We start from the raw sequence: 19240 nt of genomic DNA on the forward strand, positions 1-19240 counted from the left end.
TGTCGGTGGGAATGAAAATTAGCACAGTCACTATGGTAAACAGTATAGAGCTTCCTCAAAAAATCAAAAATTGAACCACTATATGATCCAGCAACCCCACTGCAAGATATATACCCAAGAGGAGGGAAATCAATATATCAAAGAGATATCTGCACTTCCATGTTTATTGCAGCACTATTCACAACAGCCAAGACTTGGAGTCAACCTAAGGATCCATCAATAAATTGATGGATAAAGAAAATGTGGTGGCCAGGCACGGTGGCTCATACCTGTAATGCCAGCACTTTGGGAGGCTGAGGCTGGTGGATCATGAGGTCAGGAGTTCGAGACCAGCCTGGCCAAGATGGGGAAACCCCGTTTCTACTAAAAATATAAAAATAAGCCAGGCGCGGTGGTGGGCGCCTGTAACCAGCTACCTGGGAGGCTGAGGCAGGAGAATCGCTTGAACCCGGGAGGTGGAGGTTGCAGTAAGCTGAGATGGTGCCACTGCACTCTAGCCTGGGTGACAGAGCAAGACTCCGTCTCAAAAAAAAAAAAAAAAAATTTGGTACATATACACATTGGAGTACTATTCAGCCATAAAATGGCCATGTCATTTGCAATGACATGGATGAACTGGAGGTCATTATGTTAAGTAAAACAAGGCAGCCATGTTTTGGAGATAGAAAGTAGTATGCTGGTCACCAGAGGTTGGGGAGGGTAGTCTGAGGGGAGGAGAACAGGGATGGTTAATGGATACAAAAATATAATTAGATAGAATGAATAAGATCTAGTATTTGATAGCACAATAGGGTGATTACCATCAACAATAAATTAATTGTACATTTAAAAATAATTAAAAGTATAATTGGATTATTTGTAACTCAAAGGAAGGGTACATGCTTCAGTTGATGGATACCTCATTTACCCTGATATGATTATTATGTATTGTATGCCTGTATCAGAATATCTCAGGTACCCCATAAATACATACACCTACCATGTGCCTGCAAAAATTAAAAATTAAAAAATCAGTGAGAATTAGGAGGCAAAACCTGACTAAATCTGAAAGAAAATGGAAGCAAATTAATCTAAGGGCATTTTTTGTGGCTACTATAACCATACTGAAGAAGAAGGACAAAGAAAAAAGAACAAATTCAAGTAACTTATGAACAGTTTTTAATTATATAATCCTTGTTCTGGACCAGCGTGGGATGTGGGGAGGGGATGTAGAAGGGGGAAGAAGTACGAACAAATCCTGAACTTTTTTTAGTAGGTTAGTTTTTAGTAGTGTTACACAAGAAACGATTTTGAAACTCTTTTAGATTAATATAGAACTGAGCAAATGAGTACATGTGTCGATGTGTTTGGAGTTAGGATTCTCGCTGTGAAAGAAGGAACATACAAATATGGAATGGGGTAAGGCAAGGAAGAATGCTGTAGGGATGGGGTAGAATTTGAGGTATCGATGTGAACTCATCATTCCTAAAACATGTACGTAGGTGTATGCGCATGTATATATGTATGTGTTTATATTTGTATGTATGTTATGTGTATATCTACACATATATAGATTTTCTCCCTCTGTGGAAAATGTTAGAAGCAAAGTTAATCTTGATCTTTAATAACATTTTCCACTAAAAGGCATCAGAGTTCCTTGGAGAAGTGGCTGACTCCACTACCCTGTGGCAGGGTAGGTATAAAATAAACCTGGAACCTTTTGTTATGCCAGACAGTGAGAAAATGCTTTTCTAAAGATGGGGGCTTATTATGAAGATACAGGAGAAAGCTTGAGAGGGCTCTGCCTAGTCAAATCTAGAACCATTTGAGCATAAAATAATTAAGACCATGAATGAATTTTAAACTCCTGGGGGAGAAATTCACGAGCTGAGGAATTCATAAGCCCATACTCATAATAGGTAAATTAATTAATAGAGGAGGTGAGCGGGTACTCACTGTAGAATGCCAAGGACCACTCGGTAATTGTGGAGAGAGTGTTGGAGCTGAACAATCATCATTTGCAGCCATCATAGTAAAGATTGGTTTGGACAAGAATCATCAGTGGATGCTAAATCTAGGAGAAGTTTTAGATGAGGAGCAGACCACGTGTTAATTGTAAGAGAGAAAAAAAAAATCATGTAAATCTACACGAAAGAAATTGGGCAACACGTTGACTGAGTGATCAAAATTTATGTCACCTATGGGAGACAGATGAAAATTGTGTATCCCAAGATAGGACACCCTGATACCACCTCTGCTGTATTCCAGCTGAGAATGCATAACTTCAAACTAATAAAAAGAAGTATCAGACAAGCACTAAACAAGGAACATTAGAGTTTAAAAAAAGATGGCAGGGAGGACTTGTATTCCTTGGCTCGTGGTCCCCTTTGCATCTTCAAAGACAGCACTCACATTACTCTCACCTCTGTTTCCATCCTCACGTCTCCTTCTCGCCCTCTGACTCTCCTGTCTCTTTCTCATAAGGCTCCTTGTGATTACACTGGGCCCACCTGGATAATCCAGGATAATTAATCTTCCTTTCTCAAAATCCCGAACTTTGTCACATCTGTAAAGTCCTCTTTGCCATATAAGGTAATATATTCACAGGTTCTGGGGATTAGGACATGAACATTTTTGGGGGGCCATTATTCTGCCTACCATTGGACTATAATTCAAAAATGTCAATGTCATGAAAGACAAAGAAAGCCTAGAGAGCATGAGAGGCTACAGAAATATGACAACTAAACGCAATATCTGATTTTGATTAGATCTTTTTCTGGAGCAGGGGAAACACTATAAAGAATATGCATTATTATACCAATTGACATAATTGGAACATGGATGGTATGATTAGATAAATGTATCAATATGAATTTATGAAGTTGATACATGTACTAAAGTTGTGTAAGAGCATATCTTATTCTTAGGAAGTGTACACTGGCGTATTTAGGAATTAAGAGCCATGATGTATGTAACTTACTCTCAAATGGTTCCAAAAAAAATTATGTGTACACGTACACACAAAGGAAGAGTAAGAGAACAAATGATGAAGTAAATGAACACAAGTTTAAAAATCAGTTTTATCTATAGAACAAAAAAGTGTATCTGGGAAAGTAAAAGGTGTGTGTTGTGCTATTTTTATTTTTGAAACTTTTTGTGAGTTTGAAATTGTTTACAAATAAAAAGGTGTTTTTTTTTTTTGTTTTTTGTTTTTTTAATTGTGTATGCAAACTTCTACATAGCCCTAAACTTTGGACAACATCCCTGATGTGATAGATGGTCACCCCGTATTGGGCATCCAGTCTAGAGATGCGGACGTCTCTAAGGAAAGGGTACTCAGTATCTTATTAGGCAGCCTGTTCAATCGCTGATTAATTTTAGGAGTTTGAAATGTCTCTACGGGTTAAAAAAATGAAATCCATTGGTTGGTGACTTTTACCCATTGATTCTCACCCTGGCTTCTGGTGAAATACAGAATACGTTTTCTTTCTTTTCAAATATTTGAGAAGAGCTATATCTTTGTAATAATTTATTTCGCAGGCTAAAAGTTTCTTGTCAGTGGATTCTTCTGAGTCTGTCTATAAACCTCCTCACCAGGATGCACTTTCATTTGTCAGCACTGCTCTTAGAACACGGTATCCGTGAGAACACAACACTCCAGCTGTGTTCACGCCAGTGAGGACAGCAGTGGGCCCATCCATTTAGTTTGATTTGTTCCTTCCTCTGCTTCCAACCACACTCTTCCTAGGTCACCACAACGGCCTCCACAGGGTAAAGCCATATTAATATTATACATTGATTTTATGACAAAATCAATGCATTGTGGTTTTAGTGCAGCCCAGATGAGTCCCCAAGGATCAGCGTTACCACAGCTACCTAGTAAAAGGAAACTCTGGAATGAGCCTCATTACTGTTGTAATGTAACGTGCTCTAAGCAATTGCCCTTCCACCTTTCCCCTTCCCAAACAGCCAGGGCAAGAAGCCCGAGTTCTTGGCTGTAGCTGATAAACAGTGTGATGAGAACAGTTTGTTTAATTCTTGTTAATGAGTTGGCTGCAGTAAATTCCCAGCAACTAAGGATTGAGGACCTCAGAGGCAGGGCTATAGCATCCTTCAATGGGAAGTTTCAGGGCTGCTCTGTCCAGCTTCTAAAGTGTGAGGAAAAGATGTGTGGCAGACTGAACAAGGGTCACAGCTCATGTCTGATAGCAATACAGGCAGCTCTGGAACTTGGGTCCTAGTGTGTTACTTAGCTGTTTGTGCAAGACAACAGAATAGGCAGATGGGAATTTGGGAGCCGGCTTCTGTGGCGTGTACTTTAATGGCTGTAGATAGTTTCTGGATTGGTCAGGGTCTCCTTTACACAGTCCAGTGGGGGAGAAGTCAATGCCAATTGTCCTACAAGCATTATGTGCTAGAGGATTCTCTCCCCATTGCATTAATTCTTTAGCAGTGAGCCGGGTAAGATAGTAGGGCCTGCATGACCCCCCCCCCCCCCCCCCAGCAGTGCCTCTGGCAGACATTGGAAGCCAGCTTTTAGTGTGAACTCACCAGCCGTAAAAATGTCAGGTCACTGAACAGCTGCTGCTCTTCAGGGTCAAATAGCTCACATTCAAGGCAGAAAGAGAGGACTGTTTTCTGTAAAAGGCATTTTAAGAGAATTCCTAATAATGAGGTCTTCTGATGGGAGAGTAACTAATAAAGGTGGTTTGAGGGAAGGAAGAAGGGGAGGTTGGGAAGGAAGGAGGTCGAGAAGGAGGGAGCAAAGTCTTTTCCTGTGAGCCTTCTAATGACAGTCAACTTGCAAAAATTATCTTAAATTGGAAATCCAAAAGGCTTATAATCTGAACTGCCTGACAGTGACTAGCTCACAAGTGACATGCCCTCCTTATTATTTCTGCCCTCTGGATTCTCAACAGTTAAGATATGATCCTATTAGTCTAAGAGTTAATCAGAACGTTTTAGGGCCAGGGCTGAAGTCTTGAATGGTGGCAGTCTGCATGGAAGTCCAAGGAAGTATTGTGAAAAGCCATCCCATCGAGCTGTTTTATCAAGATATATCCAGGTGTGAATAAACTGGAAAAGTCTAAGGAGCATGAAAAGTTACCAGAGGGAGTTTACATGAGGCAGCCGGTATGTGCAAAGGAGTAGGATGACTTGGCCTGATTGGGTGGGAAGGTTTCTTGGCTACGTATGTAGGGACTTTTCCTTCTTAAGTAGACTTTACATTTTAGAGCAGGTTTAGGGTCATAGCCAAACTGAACAGACGGTACAGAGATTTCCCACAGACCTCCCGCCCCCGTACATGTGCAGCCTCCCCTGTTGTCAATATCCCCAACCACAGCAGTCTATTTGTTACAATTGATGGACCAACTACCAACACCTCATGATCACCCAGAGTTCATAGTTTACATCAGGGTTCAGTCTTGGTGTTATATATTTTATGGGTTTGTACGAATGTAAGATGACATGTAGAGAGTATTTTCACTGCCCTGAGAGTCCTCTGTGCTTTTCATACTCATCCCTTCTTCCTCCTGACCCCTGGTAACCATGAATCTTTTCCCTGCCTCCCTAGTTTTACCTTTTCCAGAGTGGCATGTGAGTGGAGTCATACACTATGTAGCCTTTCCACATTGGCTTCTTTCACTTGGTAATATGCATTTAAGACTCCTCCATGTCTTTTCATGGTTTGATAGGTCATTTCTTTTTAGCACTGAATAATATTCCATTGTCTAGATGTACCACAATTTATCAATTCGCCTAGTGAAAGACATTTTGGTTGCTTCCAAGTTTTGGCAATTATTAAGCTGCTATAAACATCTAGTGCACATGTTTGTGTTGACATGAATTTTCAACCCATTTGAATAAATTGCTAGATTGTATAGTGAGTATGTTTAGTTTGATAAGAAACTTCCAAACTGTCTTTTAAAGTAGCTGTGCCATTTTGCATTCTTACTAGTAATGAATGTGAGTTCCTGTTGCTGCACATCCTTGCTGGCATTTGGTGTTGTCAGGTACTGGGTTCTGGCCACTCAAATGAGTGTGTAGGGATATCTTGTTGTTGTTTTAATTTGCCTTTCCTTGATGACATATAATGTGGAGCATTTTTCTCATATGCTTATTTGCCATCTATATATCTTCTTTGGTGAGGAGGCTGTTCAGATCTTTGGCCCATTTTTAATAATTGAATTGTGTTCTCATTGAGTTTCAAGAGTCTTTTGTATATTTTGGATGACAGTCCTTTACCTGGTATGTCTTTAGCAAATTTTTTTTTTCACAGTCTGTGGCTTGTTTTATCATTTTCTTGACTGTGTCTTTTGCAGGTCACAAAAGTTTAATGAAGTCCAGCTTATCAATTCTTTCATGGATTGTGCATTTGGCATTGCATCTAAAAAGTCATTGTCAAACATAGATGACATTACTAATGTCATCTAAATTTTCAATTTTCTCCCATCTCCAGGAGTTTTATAATTTTGTTTAAGTCTGTGATCCATTTTGAGTTAATTTTTTATAAAGAATGTGAGGTCTTTGTCTAGCTTTATTGTGTTTGCATATGGATATTCAGTTTTTCCAGCATTATTTTTTGAAAAGACTATATTTGCTCCATTGTCTTACCATTGCTCCTTTGTAAAAAAAGCAATTAACTATATTCATGTGGTTTTATTTGTGGGTTATATTATTAGTCTATTTTTTCACAATTACCACACTGTCTTATTTACTGTAGCTTTATACTATGTCTTGAAGTAGGGTAGAATCTGTTCCCCAACTTTGTTCTTTTCCTTCGATATTGTGTTGGCTTTTCTGTATCTTTTGCCTATTTATACAAATTTTAGAATCAGTTTGTCAATAAAAACAAAGTAACTTGCTGGGATTTTATTGGAATTGCATTGAATCTGTAGATTAAGTTGAAAAGATCTCGACACTATCGAATCTTCCTATCAATGAATATGAACTATCTCACCATTTACTTGGCTCTTCCTTGATTTCTCCCGTCAGAGGTTTGTTGTTTTCCTCACACAGATCTTGTATATATTTTGTTAGATTTATACCTAAGTATTTCATTTTGGGGGTGTGCTCATATGAATGGTACTGTATGTTTAATTTTCAATTCTGCTTTTTCTTTGCTGGTAAATAGGAAAACAATAGACTTTTATGTATTAACTTTGTATTCCGCAAACTAATTTTCCTAAGCTGCTAGTAGTCACTCCTTTCCTCCCCTGTTTTTGTCTTCCCATGTCATTGCTCAGCATCACAGTCATCTCCTCTTCAGACACCTCCTCCCATCCTGGAAAGGTCAGCATAGCCCTCAACTTAATTAGACTTAGGAAAGGTTCTCTACACTGGAAGTGACGGGGGGAATATTAACAAGAAATGTTCATAATTATATGAAGGACTGCAGATTCCTTTGCCACAGGAATGTCCTCACATGACCATAATGGGTGTGAATGAGATGAAATAATGTTACTGAAATCAGTACCATTAAACCATTTCCTTTCTTCCTTCTCCCAGCAAAAGAAGCAAGAGAATCAGAAAAATGCTGTATTCAAACAAAATAGAAAAAAATGATATATATTTCTTTTTCCCATGAAAAATGAAAACATATTAAGATTTGATACAAATACGGATCTTCTTTGTCTGAAAACCCTGGGGCGCAGCCCTGTGCTCATTTGTCTGTTTGATGCCATGGAAACGCGCAGTTGATTGCCGTAGATAAAAGCACGTTAGGGAAGAGATCAAAGGGCAGGCCTGAGATTTTCCACAGGATTCAGATAAAAAATAATTCGGATTGGTATTTGCTATGAAAAACACAAAATCCTTATAAACAAGAAACTTGTTCCTCCATGGGCCCCAAACTTTCTCAAACATAAATAATTCATAGGCGGGACACGATGGCTCACGTTTGTAATTCCAGCACTTTGGGAGGCCAAGGTGGGAGGATTGCTTGAAGCCAGGAGTCTGAGAACAGCCTGGGCAATATAGTGAGGCTATATTGTCTCTAAAAACATTTTAAAAATAAAAAATAAAAATAAAAAAGAAGTCAGATTTTAAGTCATCTCTTAATTATAGACTCAAGAGGTTTTTAGACTTCAGTTATTATCAATAGGGGCAACAGGGATATAGAGACTTAAAACAGTATATAGACCACACAAAAAATAAGCACATAACTCGACAGAGTGATGGTTTATAAACACCCCTTGTGAGAAGCCCTAGACCCCTGATTTTAATTCTCTCCATATAGTTCAGTGGTTCTCAAAGATATTGTTTATGGAATTAAATGGTATCAAGTAGCTGTTAAAACTTGGAAGTTGCTAATTTAGGTTTTCCACTTGATAGGAAACAGCTGATGTTATTAAAAAACAAAAACACTCACAGAAAGTTTTACCTTCCAGAACTCAGCCTTTTGAACACAGTAATGCATCACATAATGACGTTTTATCAACTGTGAACCGCATATATGGCGGTGGTCTCATAAAATTATAATGGAGCTGAAAAATTCCCTATCACCTAGTGACACTGTAGTGCAATGCATTACTCATGTATTTGAGGTGATGCTGGCATAAAGCAAGCTAAGCTGCCTGTTTTATAAAACTATAGCACATCCACATGAACAGTACATAATACTTGACAATGATATGTGTTACTAGTTTATTTACTACAAATGTGTTATTTCGAAGTATACTCATTTATTTTTTTTAAAGTTAACTGTAAAACAACCTCAGGCAGGTCCTTCAGGGGGTACTCCAGAAGGCATTGTTATAACGGATGACAGCTCCATACGGACTACTGCTCCTGAAGCCTTCCAGTGGGACAAGATGCGTAGGTGAAGAGAGTCACACTGATGATCCTGACCCCATGTAGGCATAGGCTAATGTGTCTTAGTTTTTAACAAAAAAAGTTTAAAAAGTTAAACAAAAGTTAAAAACCAAAAAAAGCTAATAGACTAAGGATGTGAAGAAAATGCTAATACTTTTGTACAGCTGTTTTAAAGTTATTACATATCAAAACGCTAAATAATAAAGAGTAAGCTAAGTTTTATTAAAGAATTTAAAAAATAAATTTAGTGTAGCATAGATGTACAATGTTGATAAAGCCTACAGTAGTGTATATCCTAGGCCTTCACATTCACTCACCACTCACTGACTAATCTGGAGCAACTTCCAGTTCTGCAAGCTCCATTCATGGTAAGTGCCCCATACAGATGTACCATCTTCAATCTTTCATACGGTATTTTTACTGTATATATATTTTTCTATATGTATGTTTAGATACACAAATACCATTGTTACAATTGCCCACACTATTCAGTGCAGTAACATGCCGTGCAGGTTTGTAGCCTAGGAGCAATAGGCTCCACCATATAGCCTAGGTGTGTAGTAAGCTATGCTGTCTAGATTTGTGTAAGTATACTCTATGCTGTATGCATGGCAATGAAATCACCTATTGGCACAATTTCTCAGAATGTGTCCTTGTTAAATGACACATGACTGTAATTGTGTCTAAACTACAGCATTTTAATAAAGGTTATCCCTTGCCTAACAAAAACTCCACATTATAGAAAACGGGCAAAGTTCTGGATGGATCACAGAACTTGACCCCTCTGTCAGAAGCACATTTCCTTCAGTGATAATTGTTTTGGGGAAACTGAAGACACTGAAGCATATGATCTGAAAATTTCACATTTCCCCTCTTTCTATTAATACACCAAGGTCAACTGAGAATCTAGGTGGTTCTGTACATAATTCCACACCCAAATATACAAATAGGCCGGGGCTGAGTTTGTGGGTTGGAATAGAACATTCGTCTAACACGCAGAAGGGTCTCTCCTATCAGAGTGTCAGCTCCACAGAACGTTGTTACTATGAAGTTATGCAGTGAGTTGATAAAATACAAGATGGTCAGCTATTACAAGAACATCATGAGTTCATTCCAAGGATAAGAAGAATTAGTGTTTGGCCTGCTTGGGTATTCTATCAACCACTGGGGCAGTTTGTTTCCAACTTGACCTTAAATTGAGTTAAGGCAGCAAATGTGATGTAGGACAAAGGGAAAGCTTCGACTTTCAGAGGATACTGATAAAACAAATTTCTTGATCTGTATGGGTGCCATTTCCCAAACTGATCCGTATCAAATTAATTTTTAATAAGAAAAAAATGTCTCAAAACAGAAAAGCCTTTGATTCTAGAGACCAGAGATTATTTTCTCTACTCCAGTTGAGTAATTTCACTAGTAGCCCTATCATATATAACAAGAAATTGTATAACTCATACATAAACCAAGTGTAGAAAGAGGTGGCATATGATAATGTGAACATACTGAATGCTGCCATAATAGAAAATTATATTCTTCTAGGTCCAGTAAGTACAAGTTTAAAAACACGTATATATTTCTGATTCAGTGAACAGTTTGCAAAATTGAAATTCAGTAGTGGAAACTGCGAAGAAGTTTGATGACGCTGTTTTAATAATTCATAGAAAGACATATGTACACCCAATGAATTCATCTCTTTATTGCATATTGCTATTTTTAAAAAAATGTACAGTCTCATAACACATACATTTTTTTTCTCAGTACTATCTAATGACAGTCTTGCACCTAAAGACTAAGTGGTTCCAACTACTAAGCTAATAAGATACAAGACATATAATTAAGTTCACAAATTATGCATTTTCTTTTTGGCATTAATTTAAAAAAACAAACAAACAAAGTTCAAAATACACACCCAAGAGAGAAAAGTGGCTACTTACACCAGCACCAATCTAAAAAGTAGAAAGTAGTTTTTGTTTTGTTTTTCTTTTCAACAATGGCACATGGAATTACCTGCACACAGTTTTTGGGGAAAGAAAGCAAAAATGGAAATGGCAAAGGAGGCCCGCCAGGATGGCCGTATCAAAGGAGGATGATTAAAAGGGGCAAGAGGGACATGCTACACAAACTTGCTCCTTCATGTGACTTTCCCTCCACCTGTCTATTCCTTAAACTGTAAGACAAAGCCATTTTCAAAATACAGTTCCAAAATTGAGCCAGACCAAATTTCTCCTGCTACAAATAGAAAAGAATCTACATAGAGGCACTTGAGTCAAGGAACAGACAACACCATCATTCCATCCCAATCTTCCTCATCTCCAAGCCTTTCTGAGTCAAGTCTCTATCTGCACCTTCAACACGGTGTTATTGCAGACCTGGGTTAACTCGGGACTGGGGGAGGGCAACCTCTGCTTTGTATTTATGACTGTTTTATTTGCTAGTCATTTATTTCCATTTGATGTGTAGAAAGTCACTAAATTTGCAATGAGGAAAAGATGTAAAACCACAGCTCTTGACAACTCTTAGAGCACTATTTCACAGCTTTCACATAGCGCAGATACCTTGCCGTCTGTGCTAAGTGTTATAGTTTATACAAATTATTTTTAAATAGTATGATTCCTGTACAGTGCACACATTGGTATTCGATTCATCCCTTAATATCCCCATTAGAATTTAAGCCTTTGGGGGCAGGGACTCTGTCTTGCTTACCATTGTAGCCTTACTATGCCTGGTACATAGTAGGAACTTAATAAATATTTGTTAATTGATGAAAAACTCAATTTAGTGAGTAAATAATGTTCTAGTGCAACAGGACAAACTACTCTCTCCACAGGAAACCCAACCACAACAGGATTGATAGAAAGAAAAGAGAAAACGTTAGCCCCCATCCCCGACTACAAATAAATAAAGCAAAGCAAGGAAAAAAAAAAAAAAAGTAACAGTCCTCTTTATATATCACATAATTTAAGGATATTAAGAGTTGGTAGGTTAATGGTAAGCATCTATATTTTATTTTCTAATGTTCATTGTTTTTATTCATGTCTCCCTGAGAGCTTTATTTTTTTGGACTGAAATTTTACAGGTAGCTTTACTGACACACAATTTTAAAATGACAACATATAAACAGCAATCACTTCAAATATACTTAGAGATAAATAGATCTGGGCATCTCTGCTGATGTTGACATTTTGTGCATTCTTTATGTGTCCTTTAGTCCAGACCTATATTTACAGAAAATGCAGCTTGTCCTACAAAACAGAAAATAGAAACTATAACAAAGAGGCACCCCATTAAATTTTTTTTTTTTTTTTTTTTTTTTTTTTTTTAGTAATCTTTATCCCTTCAGAGAATTATTCCTTTAAGTTTTGGGTGAGATATTTTATTTTTAAGGTTTATATATCTATAGTGTTAGAACAAGCATACTCTGGCAATGTTGTTCTTTAAAAAAAGCATGGATTGCATTTAGATAGTGTTTTTTCCAAAAATCTGAAGAAATTATCAAGAGCACTTGGCAGAGATAACTTGATGAAATTAGGGGAGAAAATTGATGTCCAACGTTTAAATATACAAAAAATTCTGACTGACATTCTACATAATTCAAATTGTGTGCAAGATGTTCTCAATAAACATTTACAGACTGTATCCTCACACCGATGTCAGAAATCCGAAGCTGGTCCTATCACTGATGCATCTACATCACAATGTCAGCTATCGAAAACCATTTTATATCTGTATTTTTCCAACTCCAGTTCCATCAGTGAAAATAATTTCAAAGGATATCAAGCTTGGAAACAATACAATATTTTGCAAGGTTTTTTTTTCTCCTGTTTTGTCTTTGAATCTAGGGAATGTCTCTGTCATCTCTTTCAGGAGATAGTATTGTGCTTCTGAACAGTCATGGTGTTCGGGGAAAGAAAATGAGCCACACTCAAGGTGAATGCATACACGAAGGGTTTCGGAGCACATACATTAACATAAATCTTTTTAACCATACGTAGAGGTCTCCAGACAACATTCAGACATCTATATACATTTTTTAATATATACACACATACATTTACATACACACACATTCACACATTCACTCACAGATGAAGGAAAAAATTGCCACTGTTTGGATTACAAGGCAGTGTAATGAAACGTTCTAGTCACTTTAGAGGGCCGCTAATGAGCTTTCTAAAATAAAGTATTCATGGAAGATTAGAAATTAAGTTTTGTGACTGGTCTCTCTCTGCTGCTGTCAGTCATCTGGTTGGTAATGCGTTTGCGATTCCGTTTCAATTTAGAAAGGTCTTTGTCAAACACTTCTCCTGAGCGTAAAGCTGAAACAAGGTCATCAAACTCTCCGCTTTCTTCACTATTCTCTTTAGCTTTTCTCATTTTACGTTCCCTTTCACGTTGTTCTTTGAGCTGCAAATAGAAAGAAATAACCTCTTAGAAACATGTCAAAATGTTGCATTTTGTTTTCAGTAGAGATGAATTCTGTGAAACATGGTAATGCTCCAGACACCAAGCTGTGCTCATCCTATAACCCCTTTGGACATCACAAGAAAGGGTAATTGGAACATGGAGTCTCCATTGTGGAAGCAATGGACAACAACAAAAAATAGCCACTGCCTTGTGGTTAGACCCTCACCACCTAGATTCTAGGGAAACTGCATGATATTCTAGTTAAAATAAGAGCAATTGAGGCAATTTGTGTTTTTGCTAATGAAAAAAAAAAAAAGGTATCACTATTACATAGACCCCAAATAACTAAAGCAAATGGTCATCAGGCCATTTTCCTTGTATCAAAGGCTTAGCTTGCATCTACTGTGGAACCCTGAAACCTGATACACAACAGTTACTGTTATTAAAAGCCAACTAATACATGCACATTGTAGACAATTTGGATAATTCAGATAAAAGGAAGGTGGGGGAAGCATCTTTAATTCTACTACTGTGAACTTTTTAGAGGTTTATCTCACCACTATTATTTTCTATATGTATTAACACATCTTAAGAAACAAAACAAAAAAGATTTCATGTAGAAATCACTTTGTAAACTTTTCTGTATCATTATTCTTTAAATACATATCTTTTAAGGACTGCGTAAATATACCATTATATAGCCATTACAACATTTAGAACTCAAGCCCTATTGGTAAACATCTAGGTTGTCTTTAGCTTGGGGCTATTATAAAGAATGCTGCCCTTTTTTGTGTAAATTTATGATTATTTCTTTAAAATAAATGCTAAGAAATGGAATTCCAGAGCAAAGGATGTGGATAATTTTTTTTAAGGCTTTGAAATACACTGTTAAATAGCCCAAGAGAAACAACACCAATTTAAAGTCCCACAGCATTCTAGAAAGTACACTGAAGCCTGCCTTCCTGCCAGCAGGTCAGAGTGCTCTCTAAATACTTTTGACTGGGCTGCAGCCATAGGACTTCTAGGAGGTGGAATTGGTCAATTAATCATCCTCTCACCTGAGCTTCCATGCGAGCTCGACGTTCTTCTTCCTCCTTTTTCTTTCTCATATTTTCGTTTTCTTGTTTGGCTTCTGAAACAGCTTGAAGAAACTGATCAAAAATGCCAAAGAACTCATCTGGTTGTATTTTGCCAGCCTCTTCCCCAAAGTGCTTCACTGCTTTAGTGAACTAGAAAAAAGACGGTTCTAAGAAGTCAATGTTTCATGAGAATTCCATAATCAAATATAAATAACTTTAGAAAGACTAAAGCCCAGATTGAGTCAAGCATAAGTTTTGTTTGCTCATTTATTTTTATTTATTTATTTTTTTTGGAGATAGAGTTTCGCCATCACCCAGGCTGGAGTGCAGTGGCATGATCCCAGCTCACTGCAACCTCTGCCTCTCGGGTTCAAGTGATTCTCCAGCCTCAACCTCCCAAGTCGCTGGGATTACCGGCACATACCACCACGCTTGGCTAATTTTTGTAGTTTTAGTAGAGTAGGGGTTTTACCATGTTGGCCAGGCTGGTCTCAAACTCCTAACCTCAGGTGATCCACCCACCTTGGCCTCCCAAAGTGCTGGGATTACAGGCGTGAGCCACCATACCCGGCAGTTTTTCTTATTTTGTTTTGGTTTTTAAGAGATGGGGTCTTACAGGGTTGCCCAGGCTGGAATGCATATGTTATTGGTTTTTTTTTTTTTTCTCCCAAATTTATAGAGTCTTACATGTTACTCAGGCTGGAGTTTACTGGCTATTCAAAGGTATGATCACAGCAAATTACAGCCTCAAACTCCTGGGCAATCTTTCCCCTTAAGCCTCACGAGTAGCTGGGACTAAAGGCACGTGCCACTGCACCCGGCTGAGTCAAATATAACTGAGGGATTCTAGCGAGCCTATATTTATCTTCAGCTGCTGAACATGTCTATTGATCATTTCTAAAGTAAAAAATTTAATACTCCTTAGCTTTTGAAACCATTTATTCCTGTCTACCTCATTTGAGCTTAACATGTATGATGACCTCCTATGACTTTTTATTAACTAAACAGTAGTAAAAACAAAATATTGTAGAGCACAGCACCCCAGACATAAAACTAACAGCAAACTCAGCAGGGGGAGGGAAACTTGTACTTTTAACTTTTCTTTGAAGTAGTTTAATATCATTTACTGGTGCCATATGGTCAACATAGAAAGCAAATGGGAGCCAGTGCCTCTTAGCTGCTTTTCCCAATCATAAATAATGCTGCTATTGTTGGGATATTTTCAGGGTCTCAATGAGAAAAGAGTAACTGAGTATGGAATCTTTAATGCAACCCAGTGTATGACTGAGAATACAATTTTATTCCAAATTCTTTGTTTTAGAACCCCTTTCAATGCCAATCTTTTTTAAAAAAGTTTTTTTTTTTAAAAAGATATGGGGTATTGCAATGTTACATTGCCCAGGCTGGACTCAAACTCCTAGGCACAAGTGACCCTCCTGTCACAGCCTCCTGAGTCTCTGGGACTATGGGTACATGCAACATGCTCTAGTGTCAATCTTTTTAAATGGCCAGAATGCAACACACCAAGGAAGAAATTTATGAAGTTAGGTAAAAATATATGTATACAGTAACAATAGTATATCCAGTCTCATTTTAGTTCTTCCAGGGGTTATCTTCATAACTCAAGACAGTATGTTTTCAATAGTCTTAGCATTACAACTACCCATATAATATTCAATGTCAAATTGTTTGCTAAAATTATACTTCCTTCTGTAAGGATCTAATGCTATTACTCCTAAGCTACTAAGGATAGTGTTCCTAGCTTCAAAGTCAAATACGTTTTTCCCTATGCCCAATCAGCTACTTAACATTTTCCAGATTTTAAGTTTTCTTCATATTTAGACCACGCTGTGTTTATGCAGTGCCCCCAAACAGTTTATAATTGGTTTTATTTTTATTACTTTACTTGTCTTTGTTATATTGTTAGGTTCTTCTGATATTTCAGTGACACTATCTACCTAAAATATTTTCAACATTTATTTTTAAATAAAACAAGTTTTGGCTTATATTTATATATATATTTTACAGTTACTGTATCTTTAAATTTGTAATAAAAGTGTCCTTTTTACCATTTCTGTCTTCACTGAGGAGTTTTCAATGTTTTACTTATTTGGAAATATTCTATTAGAAAAGAGTTCTTCGGGCAAAAAACATAACATTCTTCAGACACCATATATAATGCTCTAGCTTGCTCCATGGTTTTATATGGTAATTTAGAAAAGTTCTGGTATGAACAAAATAGCAATAGACAGTCTACAACTGGATTTCTAAAACATTCAGGTTCACGTACTTCAAGCCATCCTGAGTGATCTTTTTATCAAGGAATTCTAGTGATCATGATGTCATGTATATTGAAATCGAAAACCAGGCCCAGATTAAAGGTCCACCCCCTACATACACACACACACGCCACAGTCAGTGTGCGAGGGGAAATTTACCAGGTCTTTATGTTCTGCTAGATGATCTTCAACATCAGAGAAGCTTGACGCTGGCTACTGTGATGAACAAGCTGACAACAGCCAGTTCACACACAAAAATGTTTGAGCCCCTTGATGAAGTAGGTGCTATATTGCTCAGGTGGGATATCAGGACAGGGGGAATCTCTTCCTTTATGAAGCACAAACTCTAAAGTGGTGAGGCATACATAAAACATAGATGGGGGCTTTCACAGTGGAGGTCTGAATGGTGGTTGCTGACATCAGTTGACTGATTTCCACTGTGGGATATCAGAGGTTGGACCTCTGATAGCAGCCATTTGAACATATATTATCATTTATTTAATAAGGTTAGAGAGGAGGTTTAATGTTGAGATTAGCTAACGCATGTGAACAGCCTACTCCTGTACTTTAATTGGTATGTGTGTACATTTACGTAAACAATCATCCATATCTACAACCAGACAGGTGACCAGAGAAAAAGAACATCCATTTACCGAAGTTTTGAAACACAAGACTCAAGTAAAAGAGTGTTGTGGCAACTGAGAGATGGGTAGAGTAAAAGAACCAATGGAGGGGGGAGGGCGGGGAAGGGTGTTAATATACTTTATAAAGAATGAGAAGAGGAGAGAAAATGAGAGACTCTGTACATGTCTTGTATATGAATGTGAATGCATTTTGGAAGAGGAAACAACCTGGGATAGAGAGGAGTGAGGTGAAGCTGAGGAGCTAAAGGTCGTGGTTATGAATCAACAAAAATTTCTCTTCTAAGGGAACACAAAATGTGAAATAGCAGAAATCATAAAAATAAATGTCTTACTAAAAAAAAAATAACTCTTGCAATGAGACTGTGAATTAAAATGCATCTTTTTTAACAAGTTCTGCTGGAGATTTATACAGGTAGCATCCTGTCCTCCAAGGCTGTATCTCAGATGAGCATATTACGTAATAAGGCACATGGCTTTAGTAACATCGAATTGCACATTTGATTCTACCCCTGGTTTTCATCATCTACTCTTTTCTGGCTCCCAGAGATAAGTACTTCAAGCCAATTTCAACCAAGAGAGAACTGTCAAAGTATCTGCTGGTCTCATACCATTCAAAGCTTTCAAGGTCTTTCAACATAGGCCAGTCAGACAAAAACGGTGTGTTCAGATTCATCACAGTCTTGGAAATGAAAACACACCTATGTCATACAAAACAATGGAATCTGGAAAGTAATTATCTACTACTTTATTTCCTGCACCACGAAGTTTAGATCTCACTCCTGCTATTTCCCGTACACAATAATAACTGAAAGTATCACAACGAAGCCCAGTCCACTCAAACAACAGTCAGTGCACAAGGGGGAAACTTACCAGGTCTTTAGCTTCTGCTAGAAGATCTTCAACATCAGAGAAGCTGAAGCTGGCTACTGTGATGAACTGGCTGACAACAGACACAAACTTATCTCCAGGCTGTGGGGGCTGAGACTTCTGATATTCCAGCTCCTTAAACACAGGAAATGAATAATGTCAATGCAGGCTTCAAATACAGACATGAGACACACCTTGTCTCATATTTCACATGCCTTAAATTTAATAAATGAGAATGGTAAACGCATCAAAACTTGTTCTAAAACATTTTGTTATACTCTAGTGCCTCTGCCCTTCCTCCCACCATGCCAGAGCCATGCCCATGTGCACACGCATATTTGCCAATAGCAATTTACCAACAATCTAAGTACTTGATCTATTACTCTTTCAGACTTTAGAAAGCAAGCAGATTTGCATTTGGATAAAATTAATAGAAGTTAAACAAATAGTGGGGGCAAACTGAACTCTAAGGGCTTGTGAGTGAAAACAAGAGACTCTGCTTGTCAATATTCCATGCTTAGAATTCTGGTGCCTTGATTTTTTCCTTCTTTTCCTCTCAGCCAAGTCTATTTACTTCTTAAACCGTGGGATATGGGTCAGCAGAATTTTGGCTGCAGCATTTGGCACCATAATCTTCTACCATTTTTCTCTTGTCCATACCATATTGGTTTTTGTAAACAGGCTTGTAGGGGAATTAGTCTCTTGCTAATTATCCATATTCCCCATTACCACAGCAACGAACACAGATGATCCAAATCTAATGTTATTAGTTAAGTTAATCATTGCCAGATGCACATTCTTATTTAAAGTTCACAACATCCCTATAAGTGAGGGATCACTAGTCCCATTATACAGATACATACATTAAGGTTTGAAGGGATATATTACTTGCCCTGAAATAGTGCTGACCAGTGACAGAGCCAATTTGAACTCAGGCCTGCCTGACTCTAGAGTCTTGGTAATAACTATGTTGTACACCAATTGACTTAAACTGGATGCTCCCTTATTTTCTTGCATTGGCAGAGATCTTCACAAGCAGGAGTGTAGTCATCACAGTTTACGGGTTCTGACTCAGCTCTACCACTGATTTGGTTCTTAACCATGGTATGTTGCTCTGGGCCTCAGTTTATTGATTTTTTTTTAAGGGGGCAATATCCACATCATCACTAGACTCAAA

The 19240-nt window shown here is 37.7% G+C and overlaps 1 protein-coding gene across 4 annotated transcripts in view; it reads right to left on the reverse strand.

Moving 5' to 3' along the window:
• Window positions 1–10462: 10462 nt before the first annotated feature.
• DAAM1 (dishevelled associated activator of morphogenesis 1) overlaps window positions 10463–19240 on the reverse strand; it is a 183755-nt gene continuing 174977 nt past the window's right edge. For all 4 annotated transcript variants that reach the window (XM_033187876.1, XM_033187879.1, XM_033187878.1 and 1 more), the window contains 3 exons: window positions 18067–18198; window positions 14253–14423; window positions 10463–13194 (listed from right to left, as the gene is read on the reverse strand). In XM_033187876.1, the coding sequence (XP_033043767.1) occupies window positions 12985–13194; window positions 14253–14423; window positions 18067–18198 (513 nt within the window). In that variant the 3' untranslated portion in view covers window positions 10463–12984. The remainder of the gene's footprint in view (window positions 13195–14252; window positions 14424–18066; window positions 18199–19240) is intronic.

The sequence above is a fragment of the Trachypithecus francoisi genome, unplaced genomic scaffold (genome assembly GCF_009764315.1).
Source record: "Trachypithecus francoisi isolate TF-2019V2 unplaced genomic scaffold, Tfra_2.0 Lachesis_group3, whole genome shotgun sequence".
In the NCBI taxonomy this organism is placed as follows: Eukaryota; Metazoa; Chordata; class Mammalia; order Primates; family Cercopithecidae; genus Trachypithecus; species Trachypithecus francoisi.